Raw genomic sequence first — 26,683 nt, 5'->3', positions numbered from 1 at the left:
GATGACTTATAAGTCCTTATCTTGCGTTGTAAAGTGCGATCGGATTATGCTATGTTTATAGGATTAGAAAATCTTATCGATTTTGTGCAGAAAAAAATTAAAGTCCCACGCCATCCGGACCTGGCAGCAAACGATTACTATCTGTTCTTCTTTATGGAGAATTTTTTTGCTGTTTCACTTTTTTGCTAATATGGACGAGAGTTCTAAGCAAATTTAGTATTCATAATTCATTCATAAAGTATAATTTTTAAACTCTTTCACCATCATACCACAGCGTCTAGTATTTTCCCAATTCAACATTTGAACATCAGCTATTGAAAGTGAGTGACCTCAACGAAAATTGCCACAATTTCACTTTGTCAGGCCAATAGCCATAAATTAAACTATCGACACTAGAACATTTAGCAATACACTTTGACTTAGACTTACGGCGCTCACTCACTCTTCACTCGCACTTTGTCGAGACAAAATCGCATAGACACATAAATCGCATTGACAAGTAAATTGCGCGCAAATGGTCAACCAATATTTATTGGTCACTTCAAGTAGAGGAAAAATGCCGCCACGCCGGGTTGAGGGTCGGGAGATGTGAAAATGGCCACAAATCTAATGCAAACGTTTCGAAATGGCAATGCGATTTGTGCGCGTTGACTGTTGCGCGCGTCGGCAATGCGGTTTCTCAGCCGGAGACGTTTCGACAGCGTTACCTCCGGTTGGAAGTTCCGTTTCCGTTTTGAGGTAAACTGTGTTTGTATGTTAGAGAAACGCGCAATTATATACGTGTATTTATGTGCATAAATATACAAATTCATATGCGAAATACATACAAAATTGCACATATCCAGGTTTGATGAGCGTGCTTTCCTGATGCTTTTTGGAATGAATTGCCCATGTAAATTTACGATCACATCGACTTTATATGAAGACACCATAAATTTTTAAATATCTACGATATTTTTGATCAATATCGTTACCTGCTGAACGAATTCTCAGCAATTTAATAATAATTTCACACTTCGACATTCTGAATATTTTTTGTCATGACACGCCTGCCACTCCATAACAATTTTTGCTCCCAATTTCATTTACTGTAACACCACACCCATCTACGTAATTTAATTTCCGGCTGCTCAACGAAATATTCAGGCACAAATTACTTTCCCCTCCCCTTTCTTATGGTGGCCCGAAACAACAGTGAGCGCTCAGCAGTCAGCATAGCGATTCGCAATTTAATTTTGTAACATAAGCATTTGGATTTTAATAAACTTCATGGCAGAAACGGCATTGCACAGAACATTTAGCTGATAATCATCAGCCTGAATAATCGACATAATCTTCGGCGTCGTCAGCAGTAGAGGCATAAGCGCTGACACCAAGGCGAACAGACGATTTGAACTTGGCTCAGCCACCAGCTGCTCTTACAAAAACAACTCACTGAAGTCCAATTCTAAACTGCAAGTGCAAACAAATTCATATACTATATACATAGAGTATACACATACATATGTATGTTCATGATTTTATCGTTTGTGTATACCCAGTAGGGAGAGCCGTAATTTAGGCAGGCAGATATTTAATTGATCTTAAATACGAATATTCTTTGTTATTATATTGAAAAATTATTGCTAGAAATTTGTTGAAATCCACTTTTTTATAAGTATACATATCTGCAAAACATATCTCAACCATAATAGACAAAAGCTGTCTACGATTCACCATTTTTGAATGCGGTTTAACAGCAACAACAAAGATAGCGAGTGAAATTCGATTGTAAAAAGTATACACAATCTTCAATGCTAATAAGTTTTGGCTTAAAATACAAGTAAGTGTAAAAATTTAATAAAATTTAGCGGCTGGCTCAAGTTTGCAAGCAAGTTTATAGCTTGTTCGATTCTTCATTCTCCAATGCTTAACGAAAGGCACTGAAATTTAACGCTCCTTACTTTCAATTGTTAAGCTTGGTGCTAAGTCCAACTACCCAGAGGTTGAATCATAAAGAAATATAACAACAAAAAACTTTATACCAAGTAATGCTGCATGTAAATGCGATATAATTGCGCACATTCAACTCTTGGTTGTTTTTCCTGCAGGGCTTTTGTTCATACATAACATAGGACAGCATGAAATTATCTAACAGCATGCGACGAGTGGTGCGAATTTCATCTTCAAATATGTCCAGATTTGATTTCTGAAAAGTTGTCTCGACTGTAAAAGGAAATATATTTTACAAAAATAAAACGTTCAATTTTATATTCGCAACATATTTAGTACCATTTCAGAATATTGACAAAAGATGTTTAAGCATATGTGTATATAAATTATCAAAATGTAATTTCAAATTTGAGAGAACGAAAGAACTAAGTGACTGTCCGTATTAAGGAGGTCGAAACCTGACCGAAACTAAGTCTATATACCAAAAATTGTTATCCCTTTGCGAGCAATGTAAAGCGCCCCAATGGTAAGGCTCAATTATCGATACAAAAACACTTCAACTTTCTGTTGTGATTTCATGTAAGATCCTGAAGTTGACGAGTAATAGCAAGAGTATTTTAAATCTTACACGGTACTTTTATAGAATAAGGTAAACTATGGTCATTTAGAACTTTTACCAGCTACATGCCGAAGTAGTCCCCTAAACAAATTTTTTCCATAAATCAGTGATTACATGTCGGTGGCAGTTTTAGAAGTTGGTAGATTTTAATGAAACAGGACCACCAATGAAAATAAATAAGCCACGTAGTAAAGCCACGTAGTTAAAGATGTATTAAATTTGTTTTACATATGTTGTATGTAAGCACCAATCAATAATTCAAAAAATCAAATAATTCATTTATAAATTTTTGGTTCAAATAAATATAATGTTTTTCGGACTAGTTTAATTTTATTCCAAAAATTCTAGTTAGAAACTAGTACAAATAAGACCAGTTTGCAGCCTCACAGCTGGGTATTTCGTACCTTTAGTAGAGAGTATTGCAGCATTAACTTTGGAAAGCCGCTTACCCACGGTGTCCTTATTGGCACCGCGTGTTTCGCTAAATTTCGAATTTAATTCACGAAATGGAAGAGTCGCCTTTTTGGCAAGCACGTTCCTAAATGGAGATGAGCAGTAGCAACGTTTCTTTTTTAATATTATGCAATTTTCTATGCTGTGCGTTCTACAATAGGTACTAAAATTTTATGAAATGAAATTCGGTGCCAAGTTTCTCATGTCATATTTCGCGCACTGACGCGCTTAGCTTGTTGGCACGTCTGTCGACGGCTTGTCAGAGATGCAAATGTAAAAATATTTGAATTTTTTCAACTAGAATTCTGTACGAGTCATCTTTAATTGCAGGCGACTTAATTTACATGTGGAAATGAAAATAAAATTTGGGAAGCTTTACGAAAGTTGAAGGAGCATAGCGCTACACGTCTCTGCCAGCAGAAGGATACACAACACAATTTAACCCACCTTCTCAGAGGGACAGCACTCATTGTGAGACTAAAGAAGTAAATCGTACGAGGGACTTCCAAAACGATTCTAATCAGGAAGTTCTATAGATTGATCAATTGTAATTTAGTCTCAAAGATTTACATTGATTTTTTCATAAATTGGGTCATTTATAGGGGGCCAAATGAAGTATAAACGCGGGCTAAGGTGGTTTACAATAACTGTTTAATCTCCGAGAATTTATTTAATTTCATATTTTTATATATAAATAACAAAATTTTATTATGAAAAAATTGCCCACATTTGTTACAAAAACTAAATCTGACATTCCTCCTCCTATCAGAAGGCATAAACCCTCGAAATCTTTTTAATACCAATTATTCCCCCACTCAGTTCCAAAGTTCATGATTTGTATTGAACCCCAATTGACCTCTATAGCTTATAGTAAAACTTTCTTCGCCATGCAATTAAAATTTCCATAACAAAGGCATTAGGAAAGAGCTTACTAAAAATTATGTTTTCATAGTTCGCACCGCCAACTTTTCTCACATTTCGCGTTAAAAATTAATGGGCTTCTAACCTTACACATGTAGTTCCGCTCCTACTACCTCCGATAATAAAAGACACAGCATGCGAGAAGCTCGAGCTCTTTATGCCGATATAGTATATGTGTGTGGCTGTGTATGGGTGCGAGTCCTTTCGTATGAATTTTTATTATATGTGTAAATATTTTTATGCATGGCCTTTTTCGCAGTTCACTTCACTTGCGACCATTAACCACTTTTCGCTCTCCGCCCTAGGAGAAACCGACGTTTGACTTTTTCCAAAGTCATTATCATCCCTTGGGACCTTTTTGCTTTTGGCTTTATAACTCGTTTGCTTTCATGAGTTGGTGATTTGGTGCTTGACGGTGCGTGTTACCGCTGCAGGTCGAACGGTGGTGAGCGACAATGATAAGCATGCCCATATGGGCATTTGTGTGTTAGAAGCAATGTGTGTCCGAGATTGCACGCGAATTGCCATCATAAATCATGTCATGTTGATGTTGTCAATAATGTAATTGTTGTTGTTTTCATTTTTACTCCGATTGTACTTAGTTTTTGTTGGTATTAATGCTGATCGAAACAATATGGAAAATGTTCTACTATATAATAGCGCTAAAATTATATTTTGGATAGTGAGCGCATTCGTGAAATGGTCAAAAGAACTGGGAAACTTTCGATTTGGAACATTTTATTCTTTCCTTTCCGAAACTGGCAAATTTCTTAGTATTTTACAAATAATGAATTTCTTAACACTCTGAAAGGATTTTTTCGCACTCCTAAAATAGTTACTTCGAATAAGCGACATCCACAGACGGATATATTCCATCAAGACCTTGAAAAATAAGTATTTCCGTAAAGTATCTCAAGCAGCCCCCAATATTTGATAATTTATATATCGTTCTTTACATGCAAAAATGTAATAATAGAAATTTTAAGAGTACAACTAATATAAAGCTAACTTGTAAGAATACATTTAAGAACTTTTTTCAGTACCATTAAAAGAACAAGCTTGGGACTCCATTCTCACTCAGGCCTAAGCTGGTAACTTGTTACTTAGAACTGAGAGAATGTTAGAAATGTAGAAAGCTATTTAAGGAACTTTGCTAGATTATGGGCGAAGGACGCAAATGCATTCTTAACAAACTGAACGCGATATCTAGCATAAAAATATAGCGGAATAACTGGAGTGTTGATAGAAGGTCTATTATAATTTGAGATATACAGAAAGATTTTCGAAGCATTGCCCAGAGCAATGCAATATTTACGACGGGAACAGGAAGTATATGCGAACAATTTCAAACTGATCCTTCCTAAAAAATAATAAAATTACTAAATATTGGGAATAGTAGAATAGAACTGCAACCAAAAGAACAGTGCAATGAATTAAAACTGGCTCAGTAATCATTCGATGAATAATATACCACATGCATGCCAAAACACTGATGCCAGCCGATTTTTTTGTCCTTACACGCTTGAGAAAAGTTTCATAATATTCAGTCCACTAGGCTGACTATCGATTGGATTCGGTTGATTTCACTGGTGTACAGCCCAAATTCAACATTATGTTTCCCCCAAATAATAATGCTTTATTAACGCATGAAATCTTTTGATTTATTTTTTTGTAAACTAACACAAGTTTCCTCACCTTCTCATTAACTAATTGTAGCTATAATCTTAAAATTAGTAGTCATATAGATGGTATTAGTAGTACTATCTATGTACGTAACAGCCACAGTAAAATGTTGACGGGTTCTCTCGTAGAATATAGAAAAAAGCAAGATTATTGAAAGGTTTATGTGTATTCTGAGAATAATGGAAATTTTAAAATTAAAAACTTCGCAGGAGAATTCGATTGCCAACATTTTTTGATGTAGATGTCCCTGAAGTACGATAAAATGTTCAGCTGTAACAATTTTATTTTGTTAAAACGTTGCTTGTTCGTGAATTTTTGGCCAAAAGCAATACTTAAACGATACCAGCTTCCATATTCAGATATGGCTTTATGTAAATTTTTCCTATTTCCAAAAAATAGAGAGAAATTTAAAGGGTCGTCATTCTACATGACAGATGAAAATCGGGGAAAAAGCTAATGGCTATCCCAACAATCGAGTTTAAGAAGTGTTTCGTCGATTGCAAGGAGAGCTAGCATAAGGGCATAATATCGATAGGGGACTCTTTTGTGGGCAACAGGATCATTGTAGAAAAATTAATAAATATTTTTTTCAAAACACAAAAATTTTCATTACTGTTTACACGCACACTTATATACACTCAGATGTCCATATGAATTATCCCTCAAAAATGGGATGAGCCACTCTCAAAGAGTGCTTTTAGCAAGCTTGTAATCCAATTCTGCTGTTATATTTTCACAAAAAAATATTTTTGCCTTTGAGATTGAATTATTTTTAGTCTATTGAATAGTTTTGGTTTGACTTTTTAGACTCATTTTAGTAATCTTTTGATATTAATTTGTAATTCAGCGTAATAAAACATACTTTATTATTTATTTTCCACGTAATTTCAAGGGTTATTTTTTTTTTCAATGAAATCCCTATTCAAGTTTAGTCAATATTTACGTATAATATTTTCCTAATACTCAATTGGCTTTTACACATGAAATCACATTTTCAATATGCAGCACTAACTTATGCTCATAAATCACCTAAAAAGCTTTTAAGAACACCCTACACATGTATTGTACTGCTGAATCACGCTTCCAACTAGTTCGTTCACGGACTCTCTCATTCCACTTCAACAAATCAATTCACGAAAATTTATTGCTCAAACGCACACTTTTATTAATTGTTGCTATTTTTTTTACTCGTACCGCTTTTCCCACGCTAACCATTCGTGTACCAGCTAAATTTTGTTCCGTAACCCGCTGCCGCTCAGCGCACATCTCACCTCACTCCACTGCGTTCGCGTGCCTTTCAATTGCGTTTTGATCATTTTATGATCTCCTCGATTAGCTTCATTGTTCCAGCAACAATGCGAAGAGCCAGCTTTACTGCCCACCACCACCACCATCATCAACAACAACAGCAATAATAGTTCTGCACTGAACTGACACAGTCGATTCTATTATTAGTATGTATGTGTCGAATTTGACTTTCTTTGGGGTGTTTCAGCCAGTAAACTGTCAGTGAACGTCTGCTACATGCCATTTTTAATAGGATTACCGCTGAAGTACACTTAAGCGAGCGATTACTTGTTGTTGTGATGTGATTTTTTCGCAAGTATGTTTACAGTAGCAATGTGTTAATCAAATCATCTTGACAATTGTTTACAAACTTTCCCACTGCACTGACCCGTTGTGCGTCCACGCGTCCCACTATCTGAGCTGCATTCAGCGATGAGAGAGATTCCCACTGTCAAGCATATAACGTTGAAGTGGATGTCAAGGGGGTTGTTTAAATCGACGATTAGTCAAGCTAAAGTACTTAAAGTCGTCACTGATGTCTCGTTCGTTTATTTATTGATGAGAATCTCGATTGCTCTCATAAATCTAAGTAAACAATGGGTAGATTAGGAGATCATTACGGAACTCAGAATTCTCTAATAAGCGATTAGCCTTTTTCAATAAGAAATTATAATAATGATTAGTTTGGTAAAATAACTATTGAGTTCGATCTCGGTAAAGACCCCAGATAGTGACTTTCATGTCTATCTGCTCTTCAATACTAAGTAGACCAGACCTGAATGGGCCGGAAGTTTTTATATGGACTTACATACATAAAACATGCACAGTTTACATAAAAACTTCAAGAAATAGTTTACTAAACTCACAATACCAAAGAAGAGCTAATGTTGAGGCAGAGAAAAACAAACAATTTTCTGTTTAATCTGTATAGGAGAGACTTCAAAGGCAAACCATCGTTTGCCCGATACTGCGACGGAAACACTAAATAATTTGCCATCCGTGTGAGAAGTTAAGAAAAAAGGCGAGAGTCCTTCCTTCATTGCTTCATCAATTATCTATATGTATAGATCTCTTGTGTTAACCATTACTTAAGAGATGTAAAATAAAAAATATACCCAGGCCACCGATGCATTCTAATAATCTTGATGCGCAATTGCAACCATATTAACCCTTAATAGCCTGATTTACAATGATTTATTTTTAATATTACTGTGTTTGCTTGAGGGTCAAATGATGAATGATGATGAAGGCAAAAATTGCTTAAAAAACAGGCATCAATTTTGATACTTCAGGCATTAACGCCATAAAGAAATCAGATATACCTTTGCATGAAATAATGCGAAACATTGTTTTTATTATCGCATCAAAATTGATACTCACAAAAATAGCACTAGTTTCTCCAAGTAAAACATGCACTCGCAAAAAAAATTTATCTCATAGCGAAAATAATATATTAACTTACCTCAAAAGTATTTATATTCTTCATTTTATTGAAAATGAAAATATATCAAATTTGTATTCAATAAAACTTTTAACAAAATGCGTGTTGTTCACTTTGTTCACTTGCCGTGCACGTAATATGTCATAGATAAAATAAAACAATAATGACATTTGATTTTTTTTTATTTCGTTGGAAAGAATATTATATAACAGTAAAATACGTACAGCCAACCTTTAAAAAAAACTAATAGTAATGTGAACATTCGGTTCATAAGATTGGTATCAAAATTGATACTCTAGGCTATTAAGGGTTAAGAATTTCAAAATGAAAATGAATACCAAATTTAGTAGTAGTGCAATATTATGAACAAGAACACAAAGCGTGCCACCCGAACATGAGCAACAAAGTGCCTTTCCTTATCGTTAACTCGCCTACAAAAAAAATGCAGTCAAAAAAGAAGAAATGAAAACCAATTATATTCTTCGAAACATTAGATAGGCAACCATTTGTTTGGAAGTGCTTCGTGGTCGAGCAGCTTTTGTCAGATTCGGCTCATTTGAAACAACCTTACAGTCGACTGCTGTTTACTTTCGGGCGCCTACATCATCTGTCGCGTTGTCACAGACATGTTTTGAAGCTCCGTTATTATATATTTTTAACATTTCTATCAACCAATCGACACCAGCTTTATTTTATGCGATCGATGTTTTTTTCTACAATGAAATATTCATGCAATAGTTGAATCTCTAGCGCACAACATCAATAGTTTCCGAAACAAGAATTGATTTTGGATAACATCCACGACGTCTTGGAGTGGACTACGACTTCAATTGAATTCAAATACATACAAACGATACACACTTGCCCTTGATGGAGCTTCATCGCCAAAAATTTAATTAAGTTCATCGATGTACTGTAGTCGAGATAATCCACGTCGAAAGTTGTAATAATTTTTAATTCCAATTTTTTACCAAGATGAATATTTAAGTAACTGTAAACAACGTTTTGAGTTGTCAGATTGTAAAACTAAGGTTTGCGAAATCCCGAAATATAAAATGCAAACTACGTACATAAAACTCTGGGTTGCCGGATAAACTCGAAGCGTATACGACCGTTCTTACTGACCACAGCTTGTTGTAATTTTTTTTTTTAATTTAAGGTTTTCAAAAATGTAGGAAAGATTTGTGAAAATGTTATTATTTTGAACCAATAATAATAATAAAATTACTTTTAGCTACTGAAACGGGGTGTTACGTTGATTTATACTACACGGCAGTATTTGAAAATATCAACAGGTCACTAAGCTGTGTTTAAGTACGATATACTGAAATTTCAATAATCAATCAGGGATATACATACCCATAAAAATTATATACAGGTATTACGGAATTCGTATTGACTATGCAACCTCAAGAGAATTAATTCACAACGCGCTCTATCGTCGACTTTATGCAACACATCATTACCGTTATGGGTTATTGTCCTAGCTGCGCCATAAAAAGCTGCGCAGAAACGACAAGAAAACTTTTTTGGGAATTCTGCAGCAAATGCATATTGTTACGCACGTAAGCTCCCATAGCGGTAATAAGTGGAGTTGAGGTTATACTAATTATAAAATTATGCTTTCCAAGTTTATATGCATGAAATATAAAATGGTGAACTCACCGCTGACGCATTTGCTGGAGCTACGATGAATCTCACTACTCGTGCTTACCGCATGTGGCGTGGATGAAGACGAACACAGAGAGGACGATTTTTCTGTGAAAAAAAAACCTTTTGAATTGTGTATGGTATATATGTATGTAGATAGTGTTTTATAAGTAAGTAAAATTATAACCACTAATTATTTTTAGAAGTATTTATTTTCGTTTTGAGTCTGCATAACTGATTTAGATATCTAAAATGTGTACAGTTACTTTTTAATAATATCTAAACACACTTTTGCATTTGTTCCGTGCCACTTGGTCTCACAGCAATTATTTATGGAATATCAGAAGTCGAGTGGCTTCATTTTCCCACAAGTCAGCCGATCCCTAGTGATATAAACTTTGACATCGTTTTTGTTGCACATATAATTGTCACATAATCACAGCAATTATTTCTGGATGTTGATATTGACAATTCGCTGAATCGCTACGGTTTGATCTTTAGAAATCACTTCAAAGCCATATAGTACCAGTGGGTCTTACATATGTATATGCAGAAGGGTGAAAAGTGAAGGGAGCCATACATATAGGAACAAGCGGCCAGACGCGGCTAATGTACCGAAGCAAAGCGAAGGACGCACATCACTACCAATACATCCACCAGCATCGCTACCACCACCACCAGCATTGATAATGTTTCATATTCAATAAATTTTTTGCAAACTCATTAATCGAAGGGGTGGAGCTGACTGATGTTCTTTTATGTAGCACGCAATTATTGTTGTTGTAAATAGCGTAGCTTAATTGGCGTATATTTTTGTTTGGTGTAAACAAACTTGAGATTAAAATGTTAGAATGTGACCAGCAAGAAACAAACAAGGATTTCACGTTAACCTTTTAACAGTGTATTGATGCGCGTTACGCTCAAGTAGCTGTTTCATGCGCGTGCGAGCGTGCGTTCATCATTGAGATTGTAGCGTGACACGCCGAAAACACACACGCACACACGACAATTGAATTTACGCGTAGGTGAATGTGTTTGTGTATATGATGTTGTTGTACAATGAGGCACACGCGTGGAAAGATACCAATAAAAGCTTTTAATACTGCCGACGTGAGAGCACTTCTTTAGCCCACAAACAATGGGGTTCTCTCCGTTTTAGCGAAAAATGGCAAACCATGAAAGAAAAAGAATTTCTCGAGCATTTTTTTTAGTTTGTTTAAGAAATTTAAGTACATTTGAGTCAGAAGAAGTTCTTTCTTGAAAATTGTGACTGTTTTAACACCATTAGAAATTGGGGGACTCCTTGGTTCCTTCAGATGTCTGTTTTGCTAAATCAAAGCCTATTAAATTCTCTAATATATCCTCAATATTTCTCTATTTAAAAATAGCCAGAAATGGTAAACAAAATTATTTGCTTCTGCCTGTTACTACTCGTAGCGTCGCAGGCAAAACATGTCCTTTAAATGTTTTACCTCATTATCAAAATGGTAAATTTCACAAAAAAGTTTATAGTTACCCTCGGCAGTAAGACGAATTGAAATAACTCTCTCGACCGCTCGACCTATTATTGAGGAAAGGCACTATTAGGTAGTACAATAATAGCTGGAAAACTTCGGAAGTCATTGGTACAGGCATCACATTATCGCTCACTAAACTTCATATTTAATAATAATCATATTTAAAGCTTAGGTCTTTGCAATATGTCAGTGCGTAGATATAAATCACCAACGAACGATAGTCAGCAGAGTCTCGGTCTGCAATGCACCTCATGTAGCTGAAGGGTCATAAAGGAGCAGCCGGGATTGAATTGATTGATGAGCTTACTCCTCTTTTTGAGATGTCTAAGATGGTGGTACCGGAACCTTGCATCGCTCCAACCGTAAGGAGGAGAGAGTAGGCAGGGAAAGATAATAAGGGAAGAGACAAATTCCGTCTACTAGTCGCATTTTACATTGGGCAATGGAGGCTCAAAAGAGTATGTCGAGTGCTGGTATATACTCTTATGAAAATTATTGGTTTTGTGAAATGGAATCAGAGTCTCCTAATCATCTCATTCTGGAGTGCACAGCAAGGTTTAAGGCTATTGGATTCGCATATTGGAATATTATATTACTTCAATAACACCCAGCACGTTTCTGGATTTCATCAGAGTACTGAGCCTTTGTGATTACATGTGAAAGAGGAGAAGGATAGATCGAACCCTTATCAAAAAACTGGAATTCCTCTAGATATAGATTATGTCGAAGAATAAAGTTATATTTTCATTCAAAAAAAAGTGTTTTTCTTTACAGAAAGATATTCCAGAAAGTACTGATTTACCCTTTGTTAATTATAACCCAAATTCTCATATATCATAGAAAAATATTTTCTTAATTTATTAGTTTACTCTACCCCAATTAAATATTCATAAGTTTTTCAGATTAAAGAATATTTAATACATATCCGAGAGTACAAGAATACATAAATCAGACAATGCGAGTTATAGGCGGTCGGTTCATATACATAGGTTTATATAGTATGTGTGCACATGTGTATTTAATGCGGGTGGCTGCATACGAAACAAAAACAGCAAAAACAGAGAAAGCTGAAAAAATGCCATCTTCACAATTTCTGCAATTATTTTCACTGCGAAAGAAAAATAATGAGTTACGCATGAGAGATTCTTTTCAAGCAAGCCAAGCATAGCGCATCAACGAACACAGAGACTTTTCACAAACACACACACAACAGAACACGCTTGTTAGGAAGCTTAAAATGTGGCATGAGATAACTTTGGCTTAACGACAACCAGGCCAACAAGCATGCTAAAAACAACAACAGCAGTAATAATACTGATCATAAAAGTACACAGAAAGGATTCGCTAGCAGAGCACAATGCGTGCTGCCCCCACACACCCACGCATATGGAAGAAACACAGAGGTTAAACGCATGCATATATGGCTGTATATGCACATATATCTATGCCCATGCCCTGTATCTTATATGTATTTATACTTTACGCTTTTGTGGGTGAACTTTTGTTATTTTCCAGCATATAAACTTCTTCGGGGCATCTTTAGGTACCGTGCGCCATCAAAGGACCACACAACAGCAACCGAGCAGCAAACGAAATATGAGGCATAAAGAAAAGGTCGAAATGAAAATGCCACCAGCCTTAAGCTGTGTGCATGTGGTTGTTTATATGTGTGCGTATTGCGACTGAACCCTTTTCTCTAGCCACCCACGCGCACATTGGCTTGGACCAGCGCGCCACCCTTACAATTTGCAAAAATTATCATAAGAAACGAAACGGTAAGGAAATATTTACTATCACCCAAGTAAAAGCATAATAAAGACGACCAGTGAAAGCCCGTAAAGCCATCGGGGCGTGTACGCCACCACTTAGCTTATGGAAAAGTATGTGATATAAAGAGTACCGGCTGGCCATCTAAATAACTTTGGTTTTCGACTAACAATTTCGGTCACATTTTTTATTACAGCGATTTTTTATTATTTATTACCAAGCTGATAACTTCTCACTTCCACTTTGACCCTACAGAATTTTTGGGCAGCGAGATATAAGTATTTCACCGAGGTAACTCCGCACACCTCATCTTCGAAGGGGAAAACGGAAATCACTGGCTATGTGGCCGCATAGCGCTCGTCGTGAAGCTGTTTTGTCAGACACATTCCGCCATAGCAAACGGCAAACGCTTTGCGTTATCCACTCAGAATGGTATGCATTGAAGAATTTACGAGCAATTTATTCAAATCAAAGCTCATCCATCTTTGCTTGACTGCTTGCGAGAATTCCTTTCATTCTTTTGTCACATAAAACGCTTTAATTATGATTTAATAGCCCTTGTTGGGAATTTTTGTAGGAGATGTCATTTCAATAGACGATTCATATTTGTTTCACACAAATCCGAATCTAAAGAAAAATATCTTTAACATTTAATTTTGTGAAATTTCTACACAATGGTTGAAGCAAGAAATCTACGATTTTCATACCTTTTACATTTTAATTCATGTACAGCTTGAGAGAATGTTGGCTGAGTGAAACGTTGATTGACAAAGTGCCTGAAATCACTAGTATGGAGCTGCAATTTGACTCTTCTAATATGATTTGTGTAATCACTTAAATATATTCGTTTTAAGGATCAACAGGAGTTTAAATAGTTTAACATTTCGATAACATGAATTTCGCATCTCTACATAAAAAATATTTAATGCCAGGCTTAGAACACATCACTTAAAAGAGTGATGACAACAACTTTTATTTTTATTCAAGTAAAGTTTGATCTCCAAATATCAAATAGTTATTGTGTTTGAATAAGAAAAGTGGAAGAGAATCTCAGCATCTCTTATGCGTTTTGGTTAACGTTTGAGTATGTCAAGGGCTAGACTCATATTAAAAAACCTGAATTGTTTGCAAACACAACTTCTAGGGAATTTATGATCGCTGAATGCTATTTCAGTCTAGGCTTATAGCAAGTGTATGGAAAATTGTGAGTGCCTAAGCTTGCATTGGCTCAGAAGCCTATTTTCAAAACAATAAAAAAAGGTTTTGTATTAAATACGTCAACATGCATTTTTTGATATGTTTGAGTAAAATTTAATCAAATGTTGACTGATGCGTTATAATCTGCTATCTTTATCATCATTGAAATTCATGGAATTAAAAGGTGTGGGCACTGTTTGTTTCATACAAATTGACTGGTGACCAAAAATTGCTCAGAATCCAATATTCGAAGGACATCATTAAAGAGGTCAAAGAGGACAAACACTTCCTTTACAATATGACTGGTGACGAAACGTGGTGTTTCCAGTATGATCCAGAAGGACACTATTTTGAATAAAATAAATTGATTTTGCCGAAAAAACCATTCGCTCTGTTATTTTTTTAAGACCTGTTTAATTTGGAAAGCGCCTTGTATGCTGATTTCAAATTCTCGAAATGACACTGATGTCGTTGTATTTCTTTGACGTTCAAACCGGTTCCTTGTAGCGGAGAGGACGATGAAGGGACTCTAATTAGCTAATTAAAAATATTTTTATCCAATCCGTAAATGAAGTGTATGATATGCAGATGAATGTTTACGTGTGTAACCCCAGTCTATATCTGGACAATAAAAAACGCTTAGTTGTGAAGCAGGTATATGAAAATAACTTTCCAAGCCATGGAAGAAATGGTCATTTCTCAGCTAAATATGTAGATGGATTAATGTCAAGAATTTTGATGTCAAGCGGAAAGATAGTCTGAATTGAGATAAGACAAATCTTAAAATTTATTTTTAGGTTTACAATAACAATACGTAATAGTAGAAATTCAGACATTTTATGGTGTTACAAATGCAATAGATGAAAAAACAGCAGAAGAGGGAATAAACCTTTTGCTGCCAAAATATATGAATTTTTTAAATAGCAAAATAAAGTGGCCACGCCAATTGTAGGTGATAAACCGCGAACTGTCACGCCCGAGACTCACACTACACATGGGAGCTGTTGGCTCGATGTGATGTCGTTATATAAAACGGATGAAACCTGTAACTCAAGCCATAAGGTACGCGAAGACTCATGGCCAAGTGACCATTCTATTGCCACCGCGTAGAACACATGGCATGAATGGAGCGAAGGTAAACATGTTTGTGTGCATATGTGCAGGAGGACATGTCTACAAATAACCTCTCTCATTCTATGATTTTGCTTTATTTTTTTTTTTTTGTTTTATAATGTTGTTTTTAATATCTCGAACGAGTTAAGTGATTTTGTTGGAAGTTAATTTTTTACTCGTTGGTGCAATTTGTACAGCGCCACAAATAGACCCGTCACACGATGTTCAACGTCGAGTGGGTATTTGTGTGGCTCGTGGCTGTAGGCTTTTTAAATGGGGAATGTCCGTGTTATTCGCGGTTTGCATGTTTGGCACAAATTCATCACAAAAAATGTGACAAAAAAAGTTGCACCGAGTAAAATGATGTTTTTACAATTTTGGCAGACAGCAGCAGTGTACGTACGACCTTCGAGTGGCCTGTTTATTGGCCAAAAACAACAAATTTAAGAAAACACCACTTTTGTGGAAATTGAATTAGAAAGTTATGATCCTGTGAATCCTCGTAACTACCTTCGGTTAAATATAGTATTCGGGGGATTTGCATATATTAAAATTATACTTAAGTGAAATGTTTTACTCGCTCTTCTTTTACTTTTACTACTGAGGAAATGCACATCCTGTGTTTAGTAACTAAGATATTAAATATCCTTACGATTATTTTATTAATTTTTTTTTTTTTGAAAATTTCATGTCTTCTTGACCACTTACCTCTCGACTTGCTCTCCACCGCGCCGACCGTTTCGTGTGCACCGGTGGTCAGCGGTGGCGGTACACTGTTCCCGCTGATGACGCCATGCTGTGAAACGGGTGAACAACCGGTCACCGGTTGTAGGTTATCTAAGCGATAGCGTTGGCCCGTGGTGGCCGATGAGACGGTGGTGATGCAATTGCCGTTCAGCACTAAACTCGGCGCGCTCGCCACCGAATTGCCACTAATGCCGCCGCTGTTGTGCACAATGCCGATGCAATTGCTGCCATTTGTCGGTTGCACATTGGGCAAAGTGTCGCCAAGCGTATCACTGAGCCGTTGCGTTGAATAAATGTCACTAAATATTAACGGTAAAAATTCGGAATATTTTTTGTTTTGTTATTATTTTATGTCTCTCACCTAAACGCACTGGAAGCGCCGAAGAAGCTGCTACGATCTTGCAATGCCGCCTTCGCTTTCTCAACACTTTGCTTCAGCTGCTCGAATGTGGACTGATGGAAGCGATATGTGGACCAATCAGGTGAGCACTGGCCGAGCGTCAAGCAGTCTTCGGTCTTCACCTGTGCCAGTATGGGCGGCGAGACGCGCTTCAGGTCCAGCGCAGTTTGATATGAACAGGAATTCTCATACATGACTGTGTCGTATGTATGCTCGTTTGCTAATTGCCGCGCGTAGTGACAATGTTGCTGCAAGTTGTTGACGTGGTCGAGCTGTTGTTGATGCGGGTTATGTTGAGTTGGTGGCGGAACACCTGTTGTCCACTTGAGTCTAGGTAATAGAGAGAAAGTAGCATCAGCTGGAGTGATGATATATGGATTTGAGAACAGACAAATAGTTGGAGGAAGAGACCTGATACAGATAACAGCTGCTAAAGGGTTGACAAAAAAATATCTTTCCCAAATTACATTGCTGCATACCCTAAACAAGTTTACCACGAAGATTAGTATGAATAAGAGTAAACGTCGGGGACCCTATAAAACTGATCGATAAAATTCAATTCCTTGTATTGAAAACATCTTCATTTGTGAAGGTTATTATAGCTTCGGTGCAACCAGAGTTAGCCTGTTTTTTTTTTTTTGTTTGTGTGAAAACAAGTAATGTAAATTTATCCACCGTTCTCTTGTTTAACAGATAGAATTCAGAATAGAAGACTAAGAATTTCGAACAAATTATCAATTGATCCACGGAAAATTTTCTGCTTAAGTCAGTTTTAATATGATCGCACTCACTTTTTTTGAATTTCGTCATCCCCCTATAAATTTACTATCAACAAACATTTACTCGAAGTTTTTTTTTCATTTAAGAACCCGATTAAATACGTTTATAACTTTTATAGTAGAGTGCTCACCTCATCACACATTCATACGTCATGGGAGCACTTAAATTGTTAGCGAAGAATTAATTTTATTTTTTACTAGCGAGGTAAAAAAAAAATGGTTTCCTTTATTTTTAGAAAGAGCTCTAACCTCAACAAAAATATTTTGACACATTTCTCAAGAATAAATTTTCATACGTAATTGTCTGAATTTCAAATTATGACTGCAATTATTGCGAAATTTAAATTGCAACTTTAATTGCCAGCGCTTGCACTGTATTGCAATTCTGCGAGAATGGATGCATAGATAAACTACAAATGTGCTTGTATTTGATTAATGGCAGCCATGTGTGTGTAGTAGATACGCTTACCCATACATTTTCACATTTAAATGCATAACTGTATCGCTACTATTCATAACTGCGGGCACCTTTGCAGATATAATTAACAGTCATTTTCCCCATAGTAAATAAGGCCAAGGTATATTTGCATATAATTATGTAGCAGCTATTAAATCTAGTAGAGATAAATGGGCTTCCCACTAGAGAGATATACATGGTTATAAATAGTAGCATTATTATATATAAGAGATATACACATATATAAAAGGCTGACAGGAAAACTTATAAGTGCAGCAAACTTTGAGCTCTCGACTGTTTTATAGCAATCTCGTAACGCCATTTTATAATTTATTTAGAAAAAAGAATGTAAAACTCCTATTTTAAACACCAGGAAAGTGTTAATATCCCACTAAAGAAAGTTCAAAATGAGTTTTGAGTAWCTACAATGGCCACCATAGCAAAGAAGATTACTGAAAAATTAAGAGCTCTGGAATAGTTATAATAACTGAGAAAAATAGTAAACGGCTTTTTCTAAATTTCATCTGGCTTAAAACTCGATTTGTGTCGAAGAACATCCAACAAACTTAACAAAAATGGCATAAGCATCCTTCAGGGCCAAGTAACAATTGTCTGGGACTGCTTTCCTTAAATTGTCTATTAACGCGATGAAAGCCCTTTACAAATGTAATATGATATATGAGAGCTTCCTGCTAAAAACAGAAGTGGAAAATAAAGAATTTATCAGAAAAAAGTAAATAAACTAAATGTATACTTAGATTTAATGAAATAAATATGTTTTTAGTAAAATAATATGCATGTGTTATATACAGTATAAGAGGATGAGAAAAATCTTTGTTAAGGAGCCCTATTAAGAGGTGCGCTCAACATAATCTGGTCAGAACTTTTTTTTATTTGTTCTTCGATATTTACTCAGCATTGTATATAAATCTCTTAATAACAATTTTATTATAATTCTATGGTACTCATTCGAAATTATTATTATGTTTTCATCGCTCAGGATCTGAGTATGGAAAAGGAAAGACTTGATATGCGAAAAAATTCATGATCCGGTTTTCCATCTCTGAAACTTTCTTATAGTTGCAGGTGAGAAAAAAGTGGGTCAGTAGGGCAACGTCAAGCGAAAAGAGTATTGGCCGAATCGCAGAGAGCCGGTGGCCAAGAGCGGATTGATGTATACGAAAGTTTTATTAAGTGTTTTATAAGATTTACAGGAATCAGCCTGTGCTCCTCCCCTAGGCCAAACTCTGATCTTTGCTGCCAGTAAATGGAAAATAAGTAAGCAATTGCCCAGAGGTGCCCAAGTTTGCATCGATAGTGACTCACCGGAGCCTCCGGGAACTTTGTTGAGATATATATTTTTTTTTTTTGGTTCTGACTTTAAATGACTAAAATCTGCTTCTGTATATGCGGAATGATTTGCCAATAAATACAAGGATTTCTATGAAAATTTCATTATCTAAATCGGGTAATTCTAGCTATGACTAATTATACTGTAAATCTTATATATATGAAATTGAACAAAGTTAAAATTAGAAGTAACACTGAAAAATACATGGAAAGAGAGAGTTTAAATTTTTAAACCAATGCTATTTCTTGCAGGCTACGTTTGACCTCTCCTATACTCTACGTGTAGTGTTACCTGTTCCACAACGCAGGTCGTAACCATTCACGGCTCATATTTTCGTTAACTGTCAGCTGTCATGCTGCACTAAAATAATTATTCGTTTCTTCGCTACTACTATGTGTTGTTGTTACACATTCTGCATTGTTATTGTTATTGCTGCATAAATTATGCGTATAATTTATGGGCACGCCGAATTTACGGCATAACTATAATGCGTAGGTGAATGCTTTATCCTGTTTGCGAGGTGGGTCCACTTTGCTGTAAAGCCCGATAGATACTCGTATATATACGAAAATACACCTTGCATACAAACACACAAATATAACATTTGCAAAGTGGCTCAGCAACATCATTCCATTTAAATTTACACAATACTGCAATAGATAGTTATTTACAATGGGCATGACGGTCTTTGGATATTCACTTACATGTATTTATATACATACATGAATACGTTATTGTGCCTCATATTTCGTGCGCAACTATTTGAGCGTAAATTTCTATTTCAGCTGGTAACCGAGCCACCCACCACCCAGCTCTACTGCACCTCTCGCAAATATCAATGGGAACGCTGCTCTTCTGAATGGCTTTACAAACTCACATAACCTCACATATTACTCGAGACAAAAGCAGATGCAATGCGTTCAACGGGTATCTTGTATCCGCTGTGTGCTTTTCATGAAGGGCTTACCGTTTTGACTTCCCTATATGAATAGATTTCGCCAACAAATTATGGTATTTGTACACTGGTATTTACGAGTAGGAGTTTTGGGATTGTCCATGTATTTCATGTATTTGTTGTTACAATGTTTTGCTGTTGTTCATATTCAAATTTGCTTGTCCTCGAGATATCATCAGATGTTGGTAGTAGCTTGATTTATGCCTCCCAAATTTATACACCAACTAAATGTGTAAGCAAAGCCATTATTCTAAAAATTGGCTAATAAGGGTCTGGGTAAAATATGCCAAAAATATATATTAGAACTTAAATCAAAATATAGATATTGGTTGATTTTAATGAAATTCAGTTAAGCGAAGGCTTCAGAAATTATAGCTTTTTCTAATTGAATTTCTAATAGCAGTCCGATGCCTAAAATCTTAATCCCTCCCATTTAAGTGCATGTAACTTCAAACAAAGTATTCACTTGGAATATCTAATTGGCGCCAAGTAGCGAAAATTAGAAACGACTGGCGCGCGGTTGTTAACTCGGCTATAATCGCGTAAGCAGTGACTACGCCAATCAAGAAGAAGAAGAACTTCAAACATACCGAAAATTCGCAATATTTCATCTACAAAATTTTATGTAATAACGAGGAAAGAAGACTGTCTGCATATTTTGCAAACCATATACCCGATTTTGTGGACAGGAGTTCTTGTCATAAAGACGAGGTCATATTTTATAGGATAACGATCCAAAACAAGCATCCAAAATCTTCAAATAATGGCTTGCCGAACTAAACTTCTTATTGATGGAGTGACCAGCTCAAAGTCGTGATCTCAATCCGATTTAGAATTTGTGGTCAATCGTCAAAGGAAAGTTAGGACATCAACACCAACGAATCTTGACAAGCTTTGCCAAGAGGTACAGCGATAATGACATAGCATTCCAAATTAATTTATACAGAATTTGGTCACAAGTATGCCAAAGCTCGTGCAAAGTACTTTGTTTAATAAAGGATTATGGATTTTTACTAGAAATTATCTATTTTCTGAAAGTTTATGTAAGATGAAAAATTGAGTACATGTGAGTTGTTTTGGTTTTATTTGTTTTTTAACTCAATAAATTCGATACCATATTTTTTGTATATTATTAAACATTCGGTTAGGAATTGAACATGAACTAAAGGGATAAACAGCTTTTTAAAATTTCTTTGCTACTTCAGATATAAAGACACGAAGCATAAAATTGTATTCATTTTTACTCCCCCCGGTCCCTCTGTACATCAAAGATTAGTCTTCGAATTTCTTCATTTCGGTTATCAGGAGTAATTCAATAGGAGGAAGAAAAGGTGTTTTATTTATTTATTTATTACTTATAAATATATAAAATATTTTCAATAGTTTGTTTTCATATTATGAAAAATTGTAATTGAAAACTTAAATGTGTACAAAACTATATATGCGTATTGAGCAATGGCAACATTGTTCAAATGAAAACAAACAAAGCTGGCTGATTTCTGCGTTTTTACTATTAATGATAATAAAGTTGCCCAATTTTTAAATTGATGGCCTTCAGTATCTTCTGTATTTATTCATCAACCCATGACTCGTCACTAGTATTAGTGCCTTTGATGAATGTAAGGCCTTCTCCAATGTTGTGAAGCTTATCTTTGCGACTTCTACTGGACGTAGTTTTTGTGCCAGATTCCGCTCTTTTGGTAGAGTCAACATCGACTGCAACATTTTACCTATTACCGACCTATTAACCTCGATTCTATTGGAAACATCAAATGTAAAGCAAACTCGTTGTTCAACTTTTTTTGGTAAAAATCGCTAAACACACTTTTCGTGTATACAAACAATTGCCAAGTACACACTAATTGACATATGAAGATCAAACTTCCCGTGAACATAACAAGATTGAAGCAATCTAGGAAAAAAAGTTTTGCCTATTCGATTCGCGTCCAGTTTAAATGAACCAGTCCAGGTCAAATTTGATCAAACGTTATAATGGAAAATTGATCGACCTGGTAAAATTTTTTTCAGCTGCTTTGAATCTTCCTCTTCTCTGGCGAGGCACTAATATTTATGCGTCTTTCAAAATTAAATGTAAAAGCTTAACCAAACTGGCAAATAATATTGCAGTATACTTGTATGTACCTTTCCCCTGAATAACTTTGAATATAAAATGTTGTCGTCCCACTGAAATTCCACTATTTCAGCTCTTTGAGACCTTTTCCATATTCCCATCATAAAGCTATTAAAGAGCTACACTCCATGTTTTTTTATTATTTTATGAAAAAAATTAGAGCAACTTTAGATACAATGTGTTGGAAATGACACATTTTATAGACTATTCAACCTCCAAAGCTCTAATGATAACACAATTTTCAATAAACCTATCAATAACAACTTTATAACGCCATAACAACAAAGTAAAAATTTGATATTTACCAACAACCACAAAACAACAAACTTTCTATGCAAAATGAAGTATTTGACATTATAATAATAATAAACGGCCAACACACGCCTTTGCCATCCCACATACTCCACCCCTCACTCTTTTATGTGAGTATGTGCGCGAAGGAAAGTTAAAACGAGCATATATCATCAGCCAATACCAGCAAGCATTGAAAGCGTTTTGAGAAGGTAAGGGGTAGCCGATACCGCCGCTGCAAAACGGTCATACGGCAGCTAATGTGTTCGGCTACTATCGCCGTTCGCACCGGAAGCTGCTGGCGGATGGCTTAGCGCGTGTTGCGTAACGAGATGTCGGCGAACCAAGGCATCAGCACTGGCTGCTTGGGCGTTTGCTAAGACGGTGGATTGTGGTGGTGTGTTTGTTGCGGCCCGATAAATGCAAAAAATATGTTTCAACATCATTATCACTTTTTTCCGCCAAGTCCTCGCCATACGAAAGGCCAACCGACATTTCGTACTTTAGAAAACGCACAACCTTACAACCCACGATAGCAGCATCTATTTAATCTGTGCACTTTATTTTTAATTAACAACGACGCTTCGATGGCAGCGCCTTAATGGTTTGTAATCTCAGTTTTATGACACTTAAAAAGAACACGTGTGCCAAGGAGCCAAGAAGTGGTGGTAGCATAAACAAATTACGAGATCATTTGTATTCATATCAGATTAATGTGAATTATGTGAATAATTTTCGAGAGGTTATTCTGTAGTATTGAGTATCCATATAATTTTGTGAAATATTGACGATGGAATTTTTCTAGTTATTGAAACTTATTTAGGAAAAAAGATTCAATATTATAACTTAGTTAACTACTTTCCCCAAATTGTGTTATTCTTTTCAAAAGTTTTAAGATATTGAAGGTTTTTTTTTCATTTTTCTACGATTACTTTATCTGCTGCAGATATTTTAATCGATAGAGTTCAAGTAAACACATATTAGTTTTAAATACAACTTTGCCTTTGCAACTAGCGTCTGTCAACTGAAGTTAACGAATATCTATGAAGATTTTCTTTATTGAAAATGTTAAATGCAGAAATGCAAGAAATCGTTTTTGAGGCTTCAGGACACACCCTCCTTAAAAATAATGCAACGCTTACTTTGTCAACCTTGATCAGCCTATTGGTTCGAAATAGGACTCAGGTGATTTCATTTAAAGAACTACTGCTCAAGATCTAAGAATATAGAAAAGTAACCAGATCTACATCCGGAGCATTTGAGGGTTGCAGAAAAACGTCGCATAGAGCTTTCAATTGTCCCAATTTTCATGAACGATATTTCCAAACCATTTTGATTATTTTTACGGTCTTTCAAACCACTTTCGTGTTTTAAATCCTTTCGTATTTAAGTAATTATCAATCCACTTTTGTACCTGAACCTTTTTATTAATAACAAGAAGAAGGGTTAACTAAACCCAAAAACGTTACCAGCCAACGATACTCATCAAAAATATTACTTAGTAAAAGAAAATAAATTTACATACATATATGGTATATTGACTTTGATTGGTCAGTTTTTATGACAGTAATATGCTACAGTGATGCCATATTTATTCGAATTTCTTAAATATAACTTGTCGAATAAAATATTTTTCTAAATATCGGTACTTCCGCCAAATGAGCACCTTCTTAGGGAGGACAGGACGTGAGAAAATTTTGTGATCGGTTTCTTAAAACCTAAAACCCCACTTGGCGTATTTATAAACAGACAGCCGAGGAGACGAACATGGTTAAATCAACTCAGATAGTCGTCCTGATCGTTTAAGTATATACATATGTACTTTATAAGGTCTCCGACATTTACTTTTGAACCCTGTAACCATTTTTTAAACAAATACGGAAGATGTACATACATACATTAGAACCCGCTGATTCTCAGGGTATGCGTATCACGTATGCGGGTTAAGGATATATTTTAAGAATCATGATCATTTTTCGATATCAATCAGATCGGATCATATATCACATATCTCAATTACAACCGATTATTCAGATTTTTTACACTTCACTTAAAAAATCGCTAGCTCGAAACCGGTTTTAGACCAATACTCCCTTAGGCATTGTTGTTCCGTAAAATATTTCCCTCAAACGCGATTTTATAGAAAAAATGGACTAGCTCTAATGTACATATTTAACATTGTTAGACAAATAATGTTTTTACTATATTTACTGTGTCTGATTAACAAAAAATTTGCGTATTTAAGTATGCAAATATTGTCGAACTTTCACAGTTAGAGCAACCTCAGAAAACTTACACACACATAGCACACTCGTCACTTTCTGTTATCAGTATTTTTCTCTAGTATCGCTGCATTAGACGTATCATTTAGACGATTGTCCGACAATTCAAGGTTTATTATTTTTGTATTATTTTATTCTTATGGAGCTTTGACCTTAGTTTATATGATTTCAAAATATTCTCAGTTATGAGCACTACTTTTCTGAATTAATATTCAACTGTTTTCGATGCCATTAGTCAGCTTTCAAAAACACTATTTGAAAGTATATATTTTAAATGCAAGAGTCCAAAGGTTGAGTTCAAAAGTAATATTCGTTACTTTTACCAAATAATCACGCTAATTGTCATGTTGTCATCTTTGTGGAAGGTTTATTTATTTTGCTTTAATATCTCCGAATACGACAGGTATTTATATGTATGTAGGTATTCGTTGTTATTTTCTTACATTACAAAACAATTTACCTTATTTCAAAATCAGAAGTCCAAACTTATCTTTTCACAATTCGAAGACGTAGGTTCCCCTATTTATAAATTATTTTTGTCAAACCGATTTGATAGTTATAAGCACGAAATCCTTTGTAAATTCAAAATATTCCTGAACGTGTAATAAGCCTTCATTTGTCGATGGATGGTAAATATTTTATCAATAATCATCTCAAACGATTGATTTCGAAGGAAAAAATAATCTAAGTTAGATTTCGTATAAGTGAGACTGTCAGGTTGGAAGTGTGGAAATGATTCCAACTTTTCATGTGCCCAACAGCTCCTAAGTATTTGGCATCAGGTAAATCTTTAGTCACACTGCATAGGTACTAACTAGACATTATTTGATAAAATAGTTAAATAAAAAAAAAACACCAAAAAACATCCATAATTCTAAGAGAGCTAAATTTTTGTCAATTTTTACTAATAGCATTTCTCATTTATTATAGCACAAATAGATCTTTTGATACGAATATAAAGTTGAGAAGTGATTTCGAAACATTTAAATTTTTTTTGTGGTTAGTAGAACTTGGGTTTTATAACACCCTCAACTTGAAAATTTTGTTTTTAAAACTTATGTATTTGCATTGAAACAGGAAACAACGGTTGCACCTTCACAAAGGACGTCAACTCAGCATGCTAATCAGTCATATACACACTTTATAGGGTTGTTTTGGGTGTTACAAACTTCGTAGCAAACTGAGGAAACCCCGTTCAAGATATAAAACTCTTTATTTTTGTTGCATTTGTAATTCGTAAAATGATTTTTATACTTACCTTATATTGATGTGATTTACTGAAACGATTTAACAAAGAAACACGTTGACTCTGTGGTTTTCTAATAAAAGTTTTCTCCCTTTCTATAAAATTTAAAATTTTTCAAGTTCTACGCACTTTTACATTTTTTATAGTTTTAACTATACAAGTACATATTATTAAGAGTTGTTAAATATTTTATACTAATATTATTTTTTTATTTTTCATTTTTTTTTCAAAAATATTTGTGGACATTTTGTTATGTTTTCAACTTTTGTATATTATTTTGATATCTAGATTCACTATCAACGATTTACTTAAATAGTTTCGACATTTTTCTTATAAAATCGTAGTTAGATTGCATATAAATGTAGAATCAATTGTACAAGGCCGTTCACCGTCGCGTATACGTAACACGACAATTTGCTTGCCGTCGCCATTTTCCAAATGACACGCTTTGTAAAGCGGAAGTG

At 35.1% G+C, this 26,683-nt stretch overlaps 1 protein-coding gene across 1 annotated transcript; it reads right to left on the bottom strand.

Moving 5' to 3' along the window:
* Nucleotides 1-606: 606 nt before the first annotated feature.
* Nucleotides 607-26,269, bottom strand: LOC108971571 (DNA-binding protein D-ETS-3-like). Its single transcript, XM_018937731.1, has 4 exons — nucleotides 26,232-26,269; nucleotides 16,689-17,057; nucleotides 16,289-16,626; nucleotides 607-743 (listed from the first exon to the last, which is right to left on the bottom strand). Exons 2-4 carry the CDS (start codon nucleotides 16,919-16,921, stop codon nucleotides 607-609), a joined length of 708 nt encoding a protein of 235 aa, XP_018793276.1. The 5' UTR covers nucleotides 16,922-17,057; nucleotides 26,232-26,269.
* Nucleotides 26,270-26,683: the final 414 nt, after the last annotated feature.

Source organism: Bactrocera latifrons, unplaced genomic scaffold (genome assembly GCF_001853355.1).
Source record: "Bactrocera latifrons isolate USDA-ARS-PBARC rearing strain unplaced genomic scaffold, ASM185335v1 scaffold_35, whole genome shotgun sequence".
NCBI lineage: Eukaryota > Metazoa > Arthropoda > Insecta > Diptera > Tephritidae > Bactrocera > Bactrocera latifrons.
Note: the sequence above shows the minus strand (reverse complement) of the source record. Positions and strands in the feature narration are given on the sequence as shown.

Coding starts and splice junctions, on each gene's coding strand:
- LOC108971571 (XM_018937731.1), bottom strand. CDS start 16,921: ATGTATGAGAATTCCTGTTCATATCAAACTGCGCTGGACCTGAAGCGC. Junction 16,627..16,688: donor GGCGCTTCCAGTGCGTTTAG/GTGAGAGACATA, acceptor GTTAATATTTAG/TGACATTTATTCAACGCAAC. Junction 744..16,288: donor GGTGGAGAGCAAGTCGAGAG/GTAAGTGGTCAA, acceptor ATACAAACACAG/TTTACCTCAAAACGGAAACG.